The following is a 16,658-nucleotide window of genomic DNA, read 5'->3' as shown; positions in this document are numbered from 1 at the left end:
TACTGGGTTTTATGTTTTTAACAAATCAATATATTTATATCATTCAAAAAATTTACACGCGAAGATAAAATTCATACAAAAAAAGATGGACGAACTTCATACATAAATTCAAAGATTGTAGTAAGAGTGTAATGTTTACACAGAATTAACACTCTACTCGCGTTAACAATTATTACAAGATGATTTCTGACAGCTTAAAGTCGTTAAAAGGTTTATTTCATTGAGATAACTCCATGAGAAGCACCAAAATGGCAACGATTCATCGTTAGGCTTAATGACTCGACAAGTTTTAAAACCACGCTTAGCTAATCCTTTGTGTTTTGAGTCTAGGACTTGGCTTCGTGTCTTTGTAGTATAATCATTGTACGAGTGTAATGTTTACGCAGAATTGTAACAGAAATAAGTTAACATTCTACTTGCGTTAACAATTATTACAAGATGATTTCTGATAGTTTAAAGTCACTAAAAGGTTTATTTCATTGAGATAACTCCATGAAAAGCACCAAACTGGCAACGATTCATCGTTAGGCTTAATGACTCGGCACGTTTTAAAACTAGGCTTAGCTAATCCTTTGTGTTTTGAGTCCAGGACTTGGCTTCCTGTCGTTGTAGTACAGTAGTACAGAGACAAAGGGACAACTATTATTATTACGATAGTTGGAACTAAACGACAGAAGGCGGCCATTTTAGTGGTCAATCGGATATTAAAGCAGACTTTGGAGGGAAAGATATATTAAAATAAAAGACACTCAATTATCACAGACCTTTCTAATTAAAACTCTTCGTTTATAGCAACTTAGGAAGGACTTTTAAACGCGTTAAAATCACCGAGAAGTTTTTAAACTAAAAATAGGTCTTAATGGGACATAACACGTCTTGCAAAAAGTGTAATAAATGCTAAACTATATAATTATAATATATACAAACAAATATATTTAAAAAAAATCTACAATATTATATAAGGACGATACGCAACTTTCACACGATTCATTATCATCTTAATTAAAGTTAATTAAGAAGTCTTTACGATTAAATATCTTAATCACAACAAGAGTCAACTGACTAATCATATGATTTAGGGGTCAAACGTTTTCAATAATTTACACTTTCCTTCAGTATTTGGTTTAGTTTTAGGTCAATTAACTTAATTTTCTAAAGTTACTCTAACCTTATATTAAGTTTTCAAGGCATTTTAAATTTTTTTTTTTTTTACGAGAAAACATTCCAATTTAAAAAAACTTACACTAATGTTTTAGGCTCCCATGGCAGTGCTCCATAAGTGTATTAAATCAATGTTTAAAATTGGTTTTAAATCCTTAAATTTAAAAATAAATGCCTTAAAAATATTTTGTAAAAAAATCAAAAATTCAGAAAAAAAGAAGTAGCTATGTGACCGGAAAAAAATAAAGAATAAAGATCATGTCAAAACACAACCTTGACAAAAAAATAATTGCCATAAGACGATAATTACGTTTTGTCAATTAAAAAAACACTAATTACTCGTTAGAATTTTAAAAAAAAATTTTGTTTTGCCAAACCAGCAGGCGATATTTTTCATTTATAACTTACTTGATATTATTTTTGTTAGTAGTATCTTATAAAATATAGAAATTTGATAGATTTAATTCTCTCTCTCTCTCTCTTCATTAAAATTTCATTATCGCTAGCAACGTTTTCGTTATTGATAGGATTTGGTTGATTTTCTCTGTATTTCATCACAAAGGAACTTTGGGAACGTAAAATATAATTTACTTAGTCTGTCGATCACAGTGAGAAGAATTTTAGGAAGGCTTGAGGTGGAATCGGGATGTATATTGGGACACTGATTGGATCAATCTCTTCCTCATCTTCATCTTCGTTTGACGAATTTTGAATGCTTTCGATGCAAGGATGACCAAAAGACTTTACCCCCCAACACAGAAACGTTTAAAAATTCCGCATATCTCATACTATTTAGGCCTAAACCCTAAAACATAAAAAAAACCCATACCTTCCAAAATAAACATCTACAATGCCTGCAGAGGAATAAACAATCGGCGTATTCTTCTTTCAGTCCAAATTTCCTAAAAACAAACAAACAAACAACGCACTATTAAAAGCAACCACCCTAAAATTTATTAAACAATAAATACCTTCTTAATTGATGAAACATTTCTTGCCAATCCGGTTTCTTCAATCCACGTTTCTTCCCTTCTTCGATAGCGTTCCTAATTTGTTGTCTAGTATAATGAAATTTACAAAGTTGCCTCCAAATATGTTGTTCGTCTAACAATCCTTGCATGACGTCATAAGCTTGACCAGCGTGAGCCAAATCCTTGTAATCACTAAGTCTTAAAAGTATTTCGCGAATCATTTCACTCGGAAGGTCATTCATTGTTGGACGACCGTCTTCTATGGGCTATAACCATAAGTATTACAAAGATACCATGAACCAATTATTTTCGGTACGTAATGTAACGAAGGTCAAGGGGTTAGGAAGATCGGGTCAGAAGGGAGGAGAGGTTGGTTGGTACCTTCTTAATTTCGATGGAGGAAGCCATACAACAAATACGTTCAATGGTACGCAAATGTTGCTCCCATAACAACGTACTACCCAATGGTCGTCCCCAACAATAGTATTTCCTCATTGTTTTTTTGAGATCGTGTAGTAATAAGTGTAATATATGAATGTTTTGTTGATTACTCGCCACTAAAAATTTAATTTTAATTAGGTTTATTTAAGTCTAATTAAGGTGACTCGCGTTATTCACCTTGCCAAGCAACTTCTTCCAACATAGCGAACAAAACCTTAGTTGCGCAACCACTTAAAGTTGTTAAATTTTGCGTAATTAGCAAATGAAGTAACTAAGAACGATTCGAAATTAAATCAAGTGTGAATTTTAATCTAAAAACGCGGAATAATTTCACACACACCACACACCTTTGAAATATAATTGAAACGTCTAATATCTCTAACCGCATTGGGAAAGTCCAAACGTCGAAATGCTTCGCTGATTGTGTTATACCCCGCAACCTAATTAATTCCAGGCGTTAATTAACTACTCCTTAATTAGTTTAAGTGTGTTCTAAAATTTAAAACGGCGCCTTACTTCTTTGGTACATTTTAATGTTATTTGACAGTAAGGTTGCCATTGCTCCATGTCTAAATTAAAGTACCAGATAGTATTTTATAATTAAAGTTATTAAACTAATTAATATAATTAAGATTAATTTATTTTTAACAAGCTGGGTGTGATAAGTAATTAACCTAGTATAAAGTACTACAGTTTAAATAAATACCGATATTAGTTTTAATAATTTACCTTGCGTATTATCCTTAGTGTTTTCACTATCGCTGTCACTATTTCCTTCGTCACTGCTATATAAATTAGCCAAACTAAACAAAAAACAATTAAAAATAACACTAATTATTATTAAAATTTGCTTACGTAATCAAAATATTGTTTCTAAACAACGTTTAAGTTGGTACTATACTAGTATAGTACTATAAGGTTATTATCAACCTTTTCAGATAGCGCTATAGAACGTGAGGAAATTAGAAGCGCGCTGTAAGGCAGGGACAAGCCTTCTACAGCGCTATCTCGAATGTATGATACCATATTTCAAAAAATACGAAATTTGATATAAAAATCCTTGGAAAATAATGTTATATATCGTGTTTTTTATTTTATTAGATAAACAAAAATGATAAGTAGTCATTTAAAAGTATTTCTTAAAAATAATGATAAAATTAATCCAGATTGAAGATAATTAAAATTGACATTAAATATAAGTCCAATTATTTAACTACGGCGACACAATTCCTTCAAATAATTCAAATTGACATTAAATATAAGTCTAATTATTTAACTATAACGAGACAATTCCTTCGAATAATTCAAATTGACATTAAATATAAGTCTAATTATTTAACTATAACGAGACAATTCCTTCGAATATTTCAAACGAGATTAATATTTTTAATAAAAAAAGAAAACGGTTTTACGCAATTTTTATCATTTTTAATTACAAAATTTTATTAAAACACATTAATTTTAATATAAATTTGGAATAACACCTACGCGTTTATATAGAAGCCAAATTTATTAAGTACGTGCCGGGAAGGGGGCAAATCGACTCTAAAAATCAGTCTTACCTGAAGGTAAAAATTAAAAAAAAAATATAATAAACCTCATCTTTTATGTCTTTACCTGTAGTCTTTTTATTTTTGTTTTTCAAGGGTGAACGACCTAAATTACATAAAACCCCAGCTGTTCAGATTCGTTACATTTCCTAATTGATTAACTTAATTAAAATCATATAAAACGCAAAATTATCATTTAAATATGTGTCAGTAGTCGAAATTTTTATCCTATAAAGTGGTTTTATGGTTTTTAAACCATTTCAAATCAAGATTATTCGTTATAAAATTCTAGTTTGGAGGGGAAATGTTTGTGTAAAATTATCTGTAGATTTTGAAAGGGTATTTTTTTTTGGCGTAACCACCAGAACCAGAAGTACACTTTCTTTCGCCGAGGTTCTTTTTTGCAAGCATAAAGGGCTACTTTCATATAACGGTATGATAAAAATACCTCAAGACTGGTTTGGTTTCGCTTGTATTTGAATTACCCGCCTGCCTTTCTATAATTAAAGGGAGGTTGAACTTTCCTTAAAATGACAGACAGTGGGCCAATAATTTCTAAGACCAATTAAAACACGGTCCTTAAGAAGTCTGAAAAAGCTCTAAAATTGTACCAATAATTCATAAAACGATCGAGAAGCGTCAAAATAATTCATAAAACGATCGAGAAGCGTCAAAATAATTCATAAAACGATCGAGAAGCGTCAAAATAATTCATAAAACGATCGAGAAGCGTCAAATAATTCATAAAACGATCGAGAAGCGTCAAATAATTCATAAAACGATCGAGAAGCGTCAAAATAATTCATAAAACGATCGAGAAGCGTCAAAATAATTCATAAAACGATCGAGAAGTGTCAAAAATAATTCATAAAACGATCGAGAAGCGTCAAAAATAATTCATAAAACGATCGAGAAGCGTCAAAAATAATTCATAAAACGATCGAGAAGCGTCAAAATAATTCATAAAACGATCGAGAAGCGTCAAAATAATTCATAAAACGATAGAGAAGTGTCAAAATAATTCATAAAACGATCGAGAAGTGTCAAAATAATTCATAAAACGATCGAAAAGTGTCAAAATAATTCATAAAACGATCGAGAAGTGTCAAAATAATTCATAAAACGATCGACAAGTGTCAAAATAATTCATAAAACGATCGACAAGTGTCAAAATAATTCCTAAAACGATCGAGAAGTGTCAAAATAATTCATAAAACGATCGAGAAGTGTCAAAATAATTCATAAAACGATCGTGAAGTGTCAAAATAATTCATAAAACGATCGAGAAGTGTCTATATAACTAGTTATATAGATTCATGATAAAACGATGTAAAAGTGTTAAAAAACCTCCTAAAATTCTGCAAATAATTCCTAAAACTATCAAAAATATTCTAAATATATCAAAGTGTCCAAAAATGACCAGAAATAACCAAATATAAAACCAAAACAATGTTTAAAATAACAACAATGCATCCCACTTTAAGATAAACACCTAAACTTTCTTATCTCTAAAAAAGCAACCAATTTAAAAGTAAATTTCCCCATAGTTATATAAGCATTCTTCTGTATTATTTGAACCTATCCAAATCGTAGTAATAAACCTAAGAACGGCGCCTGGTACACAATGGAAAAAGCTACGCTCTATTTCGTCTTAGAAATAATTCACGGCACAGCTTATATGAGAAAGACACGTATTACTTTCAAAATTCAGAAGACACGCATCAGTGAACGCATTTTTACCTTAAAAATCGAAAGTGTACGATACATTATCACTTGTAGGAAATTAAGACTATTTTTTTTTAAGATTTAAAGATATCAGAGATATTTTAAGACGTCGGGAACATAAACACGCAACGCTAACCCTAAGATTTGATCCGTTACTAATATTTATTCTATTTTTAGGCTAGTCTAAGAGGGATTTTAAAATTTAAGCTTTTCATTCAACCATAAGTTCATAAGATACGTGCCATAAGTTTGTCACTGATTACTGAAGTGACGTACGTCATAAATTCTCGTAAAGCGACGCCTGGTGAGGCGCTGTCAAAGGCTTAGTACAGACTAAATAGGAACAGCAAAACAGAGTGTAGTAGATTCTCGCTTGTCGTTCTCGAACTAGCTGAGATCTCAGTAAGTCACTAGCATTACGAATTATAGGCAGTGTCATACTTAAGGAACATATCTTATAAACTTATGATTCAACGGTCTGTAAACTAACGCGGATTCAAATAAAGTAAATTTAGAAATTACTTTGAAAATTATTTCAATAAAGGAAAGAGTACATGGATTGATTATTCATTATTTTTCAAAGAATATCCTTTACAAGGTTAAACTATACGTTAATAATGAATAGCTTTTGCAAAGCTCTGCTAGTTTAAAAACCTGCTCCGCGCGTTTCTACTTCCCACCCATGTGTAGTTTTGCGTAGGATGAAAAAGGCTATTCATAATAGTAAAATAGACACTAGGGTACGATTGTTAGGCTATTGAAAGTTTAAAACTAATTTCTACCATAGGGTAATAAAATATCTTATCCGAATAGTTTTGGTTGAATACCGATTCACTTTCAGAAGTATTTTAGCTCCGATGCCTTAAAATCATAGATATGAAAAATAAAAATGGTCTATTAAAACAAATTGGTCTATTACTGACCTTTTGACCCCGTATTCACCACATGGATATCATACAAGCGCATTCACGCGTAACTTTAGTTAAAAATTACTAATTATTTATATAACCTGATATTTTAAATGATAATTAAGTCTTCTTACAAATTTTAAACATATATTATAAATTTAACAACGTTATAGGCCCCCTTTGGTCTACAACAATAATCGAACATGCATGGCTTCTTTCAGGCAAACGAAAGCGAACTTATCACTACGCCTTAAAGTAACGCTACTAATTATCGCGCCGTAATTAAGATAATTAATTCACGAGCCCAAGATTAGCAATAAAAACAACAAACCTTTCTTCCATTTTTCTGGTAAGGCGATCGACTTCCAAAATCTTTTTCTTCTCCCAACCTTCGTTTGTTTTGACCCAAGCGTCGCCTGGGGACCTCCAATCTTTCCCAAAAAACGGCATTTTACTACTTAATATCCTAATTAACAACTGGATAATCGTTAATTACTGATTTCGCGACTTTCTAAACCGAAAACTTTAAAGTAAAATGCCTTTGTTGTGGAAAAATATTTTCTCCTACGCGAAAATGCAAGCGCAACTATCACTACGCAGCCCAGCAGCTGTTTTGACTGAGAGCACGCGCGCATCAACTCGCTTTGTTTACGGGGGAAATGACGTCAGTCACGTGAGCTCAATCAACCAATGAAAAAAATCGCGTCAAAAAGTTGCAATCCCCTCAATCGATTCCCCATCCCCATTGAAACGTAAACAATTGAATTCAAAATGATTTATTTCACATAATACAGTTTCTGACATGAATTTATGATGAATAAAAACTGCTTTTAATCTTCGGGTTTTTCCGGCGGGGGTCCACATGGTTGTAGCATCTTTTCCATTAAATTAAACCTAACTCGGGCCTTTGCTTCGTTTTCAGCAATAGAAAAGAAACTTAAGAGATCAGAATGCCCCATGTAAGATGCGAAAGAATCACGGTGTTGATTGACTAACCACTCGTAACGTGACGAATCCGCGTGGCCCGTACCCTAAATTACACAAAATTCATGTTTAATTAATAATTAAACGTGTATTTTGTAATACTGACAATGTATTTTGATTGCAAATGTTCAAGCTGACTGTGAATGTTGTATCTGTCACTCATTGTTATCTAAATTAATATTTGAATTAGAATTAATATTAATAAAAGTTCCAAACATTACGGAAAACTATTGAAACGGTTAATGCTTACTTTATAATTGACTAAACCCAATAAAATTAAGGTAAAAAATTAAATTCGTAAAGAACCAATGCGGTTCTCAAGTCAAGCTCACAGTGAAAGTGTAGTAACTACTAACTGATAGCTCAGCAGACGACACTTATGACGTTTTCCATGGAGTAGATTTCCAGGAGTGATAATTTAATATAACATGAAAGAGAATGAAAATATATTGTTTCCTTTAATATTACTCCATGGTGGCAACCGGCATCTGACCAATCAGTGACGACGATAGACGGCGGCTATTGATTGGTTGCCTCATAAAGATTGGCGGGGGGGGGGGGAAATAATAATTAGACCTAGAAACCGATGAAAAATTAAATTTAATTTAATTTAAGAAATATGTCAATTTATTTATTGCGCTCGATTTTTGATGAAGTGATAATTTAATTTAACATGAAAGAGAATGAAAATATATTGTTTCCTTTAATATTACTCCATGGTGGCAACCGGCATCTGACCAATCAGTGACGAGACGATAGACGGCGGCTATTGATTGGTTGCCTCATAAAGATTGGCGGGGGGGGGGGAATAATAATTAGACCTAGAAACCGATGAAAAATTAAATTTAATTTAAGAAATATGTCAATTTATTTATTGCGCTCGATTTTTGATGACTTTTTACTTCGTTTAAAAGCTAAAAAAAAATATTTAATTTTTAAAAAAATAATGAAATAAAATTATTTTTAATTTTTTTGAACGTTCATTTTAACTTTTTGTATTACAAACATTCTCTTTAAAAGATGTGTTATTGTTAAACAAAATGCGCCGATATTAATACTAAAAAAGGAAGCGGCTAATTTCCATTAGACTCTTCTTCTTTATCTTTTGAGATAAAGAGGGCGTGCTGTCCTCCTCCCGATACTGTTAAGCCTTTTCTCGTCCTAAGAGCACCCATAACTATCTTTCTAGGCTCTAAAATATCGTCGTCAGTATCGTGTCCTAACATATTATTTGATCCTGAACCCCAAGAATACACAGAACCTTAAGAAAAACAAAGAACAATTAGAATTATTAAACTAGATTAAGATAGAAAAAAAAAAATTAAGTACCAACCATCTTTAGCAACTGCGTAAGATGTTACGGATCCACAACTGATATCAAGACATTCTACATCTTGTAGTAAAGGAATCAATGTTGGTATAGAAACATCTTGGGCGCTGTTGCCTAAGCCTAATCTTCCATACTCGTGTTTTCCCAAAGAATAAACTTTTCCCTCGGAATCCAAGGCTAAAGTGTGATGATCTCCGCTCGAAATCTTTTCCCAATTTTTCCCAGAGAAAGATTTTAATAATTTGGGTTTCGCAACTATTGTATTACGTCCTTTCAATTCGACACCTATATCATCAATAACAGTCCAAAATGATTAAATATAACCTCGCTTTTTCAGCAAATCGGTTACAAGATTAATTGGTAAATTAAATTAATCAATTATACCTAATTGACCAAAATTTCCGAGTCCAAAACCATAAATTTCTCCAGTTTTTTTAGCTCGGGCAAAAGATGAGTATGTTCCTCCCCAAATCTTGTCACATTTGACGTTTTTATTCAAACTAACAACCTCGGGTATTAAAATTGATTCTAAAATAAATTTAAATCATTATTAAACCCTTATAAACTTTCCTTTAATAGGGACTTGGCAATTCAGGCTTAACTCCGCCCCCAGCGCCATTATGGTATGTTTTTTTAACAGAATGAAAGCTATATAAGCCCCTCCTCCTGGTATGTTTTTTAGCACTAGTGGAAGGTAGAGTGACGTTGCATGACGTAGTACTGCCAAGTCCCTATTAATCAGCCTTTAATTACCGATTTTTTTCCTGCCTCCTCTTTCTAAATTATAGGCACTAACTCTCCCTAATTGTCCGTGTTCGCAACTTCCCAAGGAATACATATTTCCATCTTTATCTAAAGCCAAAAAATGATTTCCACCCGAGCTAATTTCAACAATGGAAATATCCTTTAAAATTTGAACGGGTAATGGTTCTCCTTTTTCAGATTCTCCAGTTGTCAAACCCATTTGACCTTTAAAATCCTAATGAATAGATTAATTCTAACATAATTAACTTAACTATAATTAAATTAAATTAAATTAATACTTACTCTAAAATTTCCCCAGATGTAAACCTTTCCAGATTCAGTCAAGGCTCCGCAATGAGAATCTCCCGCGGATATTTGAACAACTTTCTCATCAATTTTAACCAAGCCCGGTTCAAATTGTTGTTCCTCATCAGGAGTTAACCTTCCTAAGGCGCCATCGTCGTTACACCCAAATGTGTATATTGAACCAGTCTCTGTTAAACAGACGGAATGCATTCCCCCAGCAATTGCTGAGCAAACTGCTTCGGGTATTGTTACAAGTCCGGGTTTTCCTTTCTCTAAGACATCTTCACCTAGGCCTAATTGGCCAATATCACCCGTACCAACGGCTAATACTGAACCAATTGTATCTGCTGGTCTTGTTGGGAAAGGAAGACGATCTATTCGGTAGAAGGGAATTAATTCATTAAATAGAAAAAATAATCAATAATCTTACCTTTATTAACATCTATGGCCTTCTTTACTCCTCTCTTTCCTCGTTTTGGAGATGATGTGGTTTCTGATGATTGTGAGTTTTGAGACTCTTCCTGGCTCGAGGAAGGTGCGGTAGTTTCTTCCGTTTCACTCACGGCTGGTTCTTCAATTACTATTTTACGTTTCTTTGGCACTATAGCTGGTTTCTTAGCTGTTGAGGTTTTTTGACTAGCAGTAGACGTAGTTGCACTTGCATTTGAGCTCTGATTGCTTCTAGTAACTCTAGTTGATTTTGCAGCTGGTGCATCATCATTTTGCTTAGCCGCAGTAGCCGCGGTTCTCTATAGTTTGATTTAAGTTTAAAACATATTTTTCAAAATTAAAACGAAACACTTACCTTGGATGGTTTCGCCATGAGGAATTTTTCTAACCAAGGCTTAGGATTGAATTCCTAATATTCAAAAACACAGTAACACACCAATTAATCTTTAAATTAAAGACAAATACTTGGACGAATATCCTGGTTTTCAATTAAATATTAAGGGTATTTAACTAATTCTATAATAATATCACCGAAAATAAATGTAAAATTCAAATTACGCTTACCGCTTACCGTTGACCGTATTAGTTTGAACTTTCGCAAATTCTCAAGCAATGCGGCGTGACTCGTGACGTAAGAGTGCCGAGCAGTTGCAATGGCGGGACTTTTGAATCGGTGTTGGTCGGTGATTAATGTGGGAAATATTTTTTTTTTAACGCTTGATTCCGCTAACCCTGTATACTTTTGATAATTAATAATACTAATTAAGTTTTAAACATTTTTTACAATGGAGGCAAATTAAAACTGTTGTTTCTTAAAGCTGCTAGAGGTCGTTGTATGACTATGGAATTAGATTTAAACAGAACCTATCAGTACTCAGTAGTGGCAGGAAAACATACCAACTGGATATATTACTTATAGTGGAACTTGAACCGTAACTTAGTATGGATTCAGTTGTTTTTGCTTTCTCCCCCTACAGTTTTGGTTACCCTTCTTTATAAAATTCCAATTTTTATCAGAGCCGAGGCTAAAAATACAACCCATAACCATTACGAGCTAAACTTTGGCAGTGGTACATTCTCCAAGTGAAATTACTACACTGAGCCGAAGAGAAACGCCATGCGGAGAAAATTGATAGCAGGGGCCGCTCCAAAGCGCGTGATACCATCCTCTCATCCTTTTCCGGGAAGCTCAAGAGCAGAGAGAGCTCCTCCTATCGCATCCAGCATCTTCCAATGGAAAACTAGGGGATGGTACCAAAGAATCCACATAGTTTTCAATGTTTAAACCATAGGGGGAAATAAAAGTTTGTTTCACATTTTGGCCCGTTGCGAAACGTCCCACCAGAAGTTCGCCGCGAGAGATTGACTTCGGATTTTTGGAATAGACTAGAAGTTTTAAAAATTAGGTCAAGTTTAGACCTAACGAGGATCGAAAGAGAACTATCGGTGGTCAGTTTAGACCTAATTATAGTGAATTTCAAACTTTTTCGTGAATTCCAGCAAGGATTTTAAGACTAACGAGGGTCGAAGGTGATTTTCAAAATTTGTTGGTGGAGAATTTTAGGCTTAAAGAAAGAAACTGAAAAACTTGAAAAATGGATACCACAATGTCCTTCAGGCCTATAAATGGTCCGGCATTCGGATTTGGTCTAGGTGGACCAATCTTCGGTCCAATACCTAGTATCGCCGACCATCGGGTGTTAGATTCCTCAAGGATGGTACACGCGTTGCGAGCCGAGTTCGGTACCCATCATTCACAAGCCAGTCAACCCTCAGCGCCACCGCTGATAGACTTACACAACTTCTCGGGTGTTCGACCAGTACCGTTAAGTGAAGATAACATCAAGATCCATAGGTCATCCAAGGACAGTATCACCTTAGAAAGCCCGGACACTGGAGACGAAGTTCCAACCGGAAGTACCGATGAAGAAACCAGAGACGGCTTCCATAAAATTGGTGAGTTTCGTAATTACTAGAAATTAAACCTTCTTAACACCAGGGCGTGAAAAAATTTCATCCTTAATAAAATAAATTTGTGTTTGCCTGTTATTAAATCTTTAATGTATAATAATTTATTAGAAAAACTTTCAAATCTCTAGCTTTTAAGGGAGCTCAATTTTAATCTTTATAAATGATAGTCGTGTCTAAATCCTGGCTAGGGATGGGGGGATGACCCCCTGAAAGCCTGTTAGATCCCCAGAAATAAATGTCTATTTACTTCTTATCTGTTAACCACCTTGTCAAAGGATAGCCTCTGGCCCCATTTCTCACGCAACCCCCTCGACGTAAAAACCCCAGTTCCCTGTTTGACTCCCCCTCGAATTAAGAGGCGAAACCCCTGGATTTTCCCCGCAAAGATTTAAAATTTCCAGGCCGTTTTTATCTTAAGTAACCAGAAGGAGTTTGAGAAGGATTTCACTGACAGAAAACTCATAATTCATTAGACGTTTAATGTTTAACCCCATTTTTTAAACTTAATTTATTTAAACACGTCTTTATTTCACTGACACGACGTCAAATTGATTATCCGCTCTAATATTAAAGTGACGTCATAAGGGGCTAATCACTCTCAGATTTCCTGTACAACGCGTAACCATTTTAGGACCGTCAAGGGTAGAGTTTCTAAAGATAACGATCACGTTCGCTGAGTGACTGGCTCTTCTTTATATACTCTTTCCAGCGACCATATTGATTATCTGTGTTTTATTCCAATTTAAACAGGTTCTTCAAACTACGTTCAAGACGAACTATCGGAACGTACATCGGAAGTCAGTTTAAACGAGAGCCAAAACGGTTCTAATTTAAACATCTCCCCAAATCAAAACAACTCGAAACGTAATCGTCACGCCAAAGCTGTCCGTTTGAGCATAAACGCTCGCGAACGTCGAAGAATGCACGATTTAAACGACGCGCTTGACGAATTACGAGCGGTGATACCGTACGCTCATTCGCCATCGGTCCGGAAACTATCCAAGATAGCCACTTTACTTCTGGCAAAGAACTTCATCCTGATGCAAGCTAACGCCCTGGAAGAAATGCGAAGGATTATCGCGTACATGAACCATTCTGGGGTCCCGTTACCCCCGGCTGCTGCAGCCGCGGCCGCCGCTGCCATCGCTATTCCTCCAATGGGGGTCACAGCGAACCCCGGATCCGGACCTACCGGACCAACGCCGCAAACGGATGGACCCCCGCAGCAAGCGACGGTCGGCTCATACCCGAGATCTTCCGTTAAAGAAACAAGTTCTCCGGCGTCGGAAATACAATCAAGACATCATTACGGTAATGGTTCAAATACACCATCTTCGTGCGTTCAGTGCTCGACTGATAGTTGAACCGAAAAATCGGTTGAACAACCTCCGATCAAAAAAAGTTTCAGAAAGTATAAGAAAAGACGAATTAACTCAAACGCGGGAAGAAGTTATCACTGAAATTTCAATTAATAAAACCTGAATTGAACTGGATTTAAAAATAATTCAACCGTGCTATTAATTAATAATTAAAACCTTAAATTACTCTTAACCTGTACCATATTATAAAATTGTAGAATATTAATAACTTTCAGTCTTAGAATCCTAGCTTAAAAAAAAGAACAGAAGTAATCAGGAGCAACCGCAATTTAGGGGAAATAAACCCCATGTTAAACCTATGACGCCTGTAGAACTGTTTACTTCTCTGAACTTCAGTGTTCACGGCAAAGCATCTTATAGGCGAAAACCACCCAATGTTAAGTCTACCGGCTCCTGTAAATCCTTTCTCTGTAAAACTCTTAATCAAAATTAATTAACATATTCAATTTAATTTACGTCTATATATATAAAAGGAACCGTAGCTCTAGGGAGATTTGATCAGAATGATATTGATTAAATAAAGAGAGTTAGGCTTAACACACAAAGTCCCTTTTTGACGGACGTGCAACAAGACACCAATTGGATTTGAACCCGACACTTGAAAAGGGGTCAAAAGGTTGAACACGACAGCTAGGATCCTGACAAGTCCTTGAATGGACAGTTCCCCCACTAGAGTGGACAATGGAATGGGTCAAGCGTGTCACGGAGATCTTACTTTTTCCCCTCAGTCACTAGTAACTAGTATTCGGACCCGACTACAGATATAGAGTTCTTTGCATTAAGACAAGAAAACCTTTTTCTCTGCGGACTTAATTAAATATAGTCATGATTGGAAGAGCTAGCTTTGTTTGCGCATACAGTTAGGACCAAATTACGCTTAGAGACGTCTGAAATTTATATCAAATTATATTTTCCCGCCTTTTTTATTTGCGTATTCTTAAAATGGCGCGTAAATGACAATACTGAATTTAGGCGGGATTCTTAGGCGCGTTAATTAGAACTTTGGAATTTGGCGGGACTTTATCTCGCTCCCCGAAAAAATGGCGCTCTGAAATTTGGAGAGATTTTAAGGAGAACAATATAATAAACGATTGATTTTGATTTTTCAATTTAAATTTATATAGATTGTTTCGTTAGCCATTTCTTCACTAAGCCTAACGTAACCTAAAACTTGTGTAAAAAGATAAAGAAAAATAATACGAGGGTGGATATTATCATATATACCGGAATAAATAAAGAAAAATGTATAGAAAAGTTTTGGTTTGGAATTTTTTCTTTCAATTTTATTCAGTATCGATATATCGAAACATTGCCGTATTTTCTATGAATAACAAATGAAGCTCCCTAATGTAGCATTTTTCCTTTTTTTCTCAAAAAACATGAAAATATTAGAGGGGGAGACTTTACTTTGAAAGGAATGAAAAAAAAAAAGAAATAATAGAAAACACAAATTTATGATAGACTGAGACTCTATTTAAAAAAAAAAACACAAAAGGAAGGAAGGACCTTTCGTGATATCAGATATCAGCGAGGGTCATTTTTGGAGAGACCCTACTCCTGAAAAGCGGCATGAATTTAACCATTTATTCCATGAATATTGGATTAATTTCTTACTCGCTAAAAGTACGTTTAATATTAAATTATATCACTGATTGATCGACCAAAGACACTAGAAAGGAAGAAATCAAGACTTAAATATAGTCGTGGAGGTCATACTGGGCGGAGTACTACAACTTATGTCTTTTCTCCACCCCAGCGTATACGTCACTTCATATTATTTCTATTTGCCTTCGGTAGTACGAGACACGATATTCTTTCTAAAATACTGCAATATTCAGGGTATAATTCAATGAAATTGAATTACCGCAACGGGATAGACCGTTCCAAAATTGATTTTCTTTTATTTTGAATTTTTCGTCAGCACTCCTGGAGTCCTGGCATGAATTTTTTAAAGCAAGGAGCCGTAAAATCAATTTGCACTTTTCATTGTATAGAAGCGTTACCTTCCTATCTTTAAGTTTCCAGTACGATTGCCCTTAACTTTAAGCCTCGGCTATCCGATGATTTCCGTTCAATTAAGCCTATTTTAAAAGAGAGACCACGCGCGCAAAAGAGTCTATTTAAAAAGTCCAAAGCTTAACTGAAGCCCCCAATATCGCGCGAAAAAAAAAATGACTTTCAAAAGAAGTATCGTTTCGCTCGTGGCTTTGTCAAACAAATCTGAAATGTAATTAAAAACTTTTGATAAGAAACCTGAATGTGTGACGGGAACTAAATGATACCTCATTAAGAAAAAATTGTAACCAAGAGCAGATAAAATTAATCATGACTACATTTTTTTTCAAGCTGAAAGTACAACAAGGGGATGTCTTATATACTTGGGTGTGTTTCTAGTTAGTTAATTGAGTTCTCCGGAAGTCTACGCTTGAGATTAACTTATCAGAGAGTTGGGGGCGGGGGGTTATTGGGGTGATCCGGTATCAGTATAGGATTGAAAGGGGTATGGGGTAACACCCCAATTTCTTTTGTTCAGGACCCCTTTCGATGATGACTAGATCTTAAAGGGAGAGTAGCACGGTTTACAAATTTTATAGAGACCATCTTTAAAATTAACTCTAACTTTTCTTCTACTTAAGCAAAAATAAAAGGTACCATGAGAAAGAGGACATTCCATAGAGTAACGGCACCAAGTTTCATGAAAAAGATGGTGTAAACAAAGCCTCTACAATCGAATAACG

The 16,658-nt window shown here is 34.6% G+C and overlaps 4 protein-coding genes across 5 annotated transcripts; 1 reads left to right on the top strand and 3 right to left on the bottom strand.

The window, feature by feature from the left end:
• Nucleotides 1-7: 7 nt before the first annotated feature.
• On the bottom strand, nt 8-7,383 carry LOC149673797 (F-box only protein 32). The gene is made up of 9 exons (XM_089839525.1): nt 7,088-7,383; nt 3,303-3,376; nt 3,090-3,142; nt 2,921-3,013; nt 2,751-2,844; nt 2,514-2,689; nt 2,133-2,398; nt 1,991-2,063; nt 8-1,902 (listed from the first exon to the last, which is right to left on the bottom strand). Exons 1-9 carry the CDS (start codon nt 7,204-7,206, stop codon nt 1,765-1,767), a joined length of 1,086 nt encoding a protein of 361 aa, XP_089695651.1. The 5' UTR covers nt 7,207-7,383; the 3' UTR covers nt 8-1,764.
• A 133-nt stretch (nt 7,384-7,516) lies between these two features.
• On the bottom strand, nt 7,517-8,138 carry Sf3b5 (splicing factor 3b subunit 5). Its single transcript, XM_089839531.1, has 3 exons — nt 7,991-8,138; nt 7,847-7,909; nt 7,517-7,787 (listed from the first exon to the last, which is right to left on the bottom strand). Exons 2-3 carry the CDS (start codon nt 7,901-7,903, stop codon nt 7,587-7,589), a joined length of 258 nt encoding a protein of 85 aa, XP_089695657.1. The 5' UTR covers nt 7,904-7,909; nt 7,991-8,138; the 3' UTR covers nt 7,517-7,586.
• Nucleotides 8,139-8,573: 435 nt separating this feature from the next.
• On the bottom strand, nt 8,574-11,227 carry LOC149673795 (regulator of chromosome condensation-like). The gene is made up of 8 exons (XM_089839521.1): nt 11,142-11,227; nt 10,926-10,979; nt 10,551-10,869; nt 10,118-10,494; nt 9,824-10,049; nt 9,455-9,598; nt 9,074-9,355; nt 8,574-9,001 (listed from the first exon to the last, which is right to left on the bottom strand). Exons 2-8 carry the CDS (start codon nt 10,941-10,943, stop codon nt 8,814-8,816), a joined length of 1,554 nt encoding a protein of 517 aa, XP_089695647.1. The 5' UTR covers nt 10,944-10,979; nt 11,142-11,227; the 3' UTR covers nt 8,574-8,813.
• Nucleotides 11,228-11,311: 84 nt separating this feature from the next.
• Nucleotides 11,312-15,189, top strand: Oli (basic helix-loop-helix family member olig). Of its 2 annotated transcripts, XM_089839527.1 has the most exons (3): nt 11,312-11,510; nt 11,588-12,526; nt 13,292-15,189. In XM_089839527.1, exons 2-3 carry the CDS (start codon nt 12,166-12,168, stop codon nt 13,903-13,905), a joined length of 975 nt encoding a protein of 324 aa, XP_089695653.1. In that variant the 5' UTR covers nt 11,312-11,510; nt 11,588-12,165; the 3' UTR covers nt 13,906-15,189. The 2 variants fall into 2 exon arrangements, with proteins under 2 accessions (XP_089695653.1, XP_089695652.1); XM_089839526.1 differs by having other exon boundaries at nt 11,312-12,526.
• Nucleotides 15,190-16,658: the final 1,469 nt, after the last annotated feature.

Source organism: Phalangium opilio, unplaced genomic scaffold (assembly GCF_054372755.1).
Source record: "Phalangium opilio isolate 3A_F unplaced genomic scaffold, DU_Popi_V2 ptg000048l_1, whole genome shotgun sequence".
Taxonomy (NCBI): Eukaryota; Metazoa; Arthropoda; class Arachnida; order Opiliones; family Phalangiidae; genus Phalangium; species Phalangium opilio.
The sequence above is the reverse complement of the archived record's forward strand: the minus strand, read 5'-3'. Positions and strand labels throughout refer to the sequence as shown.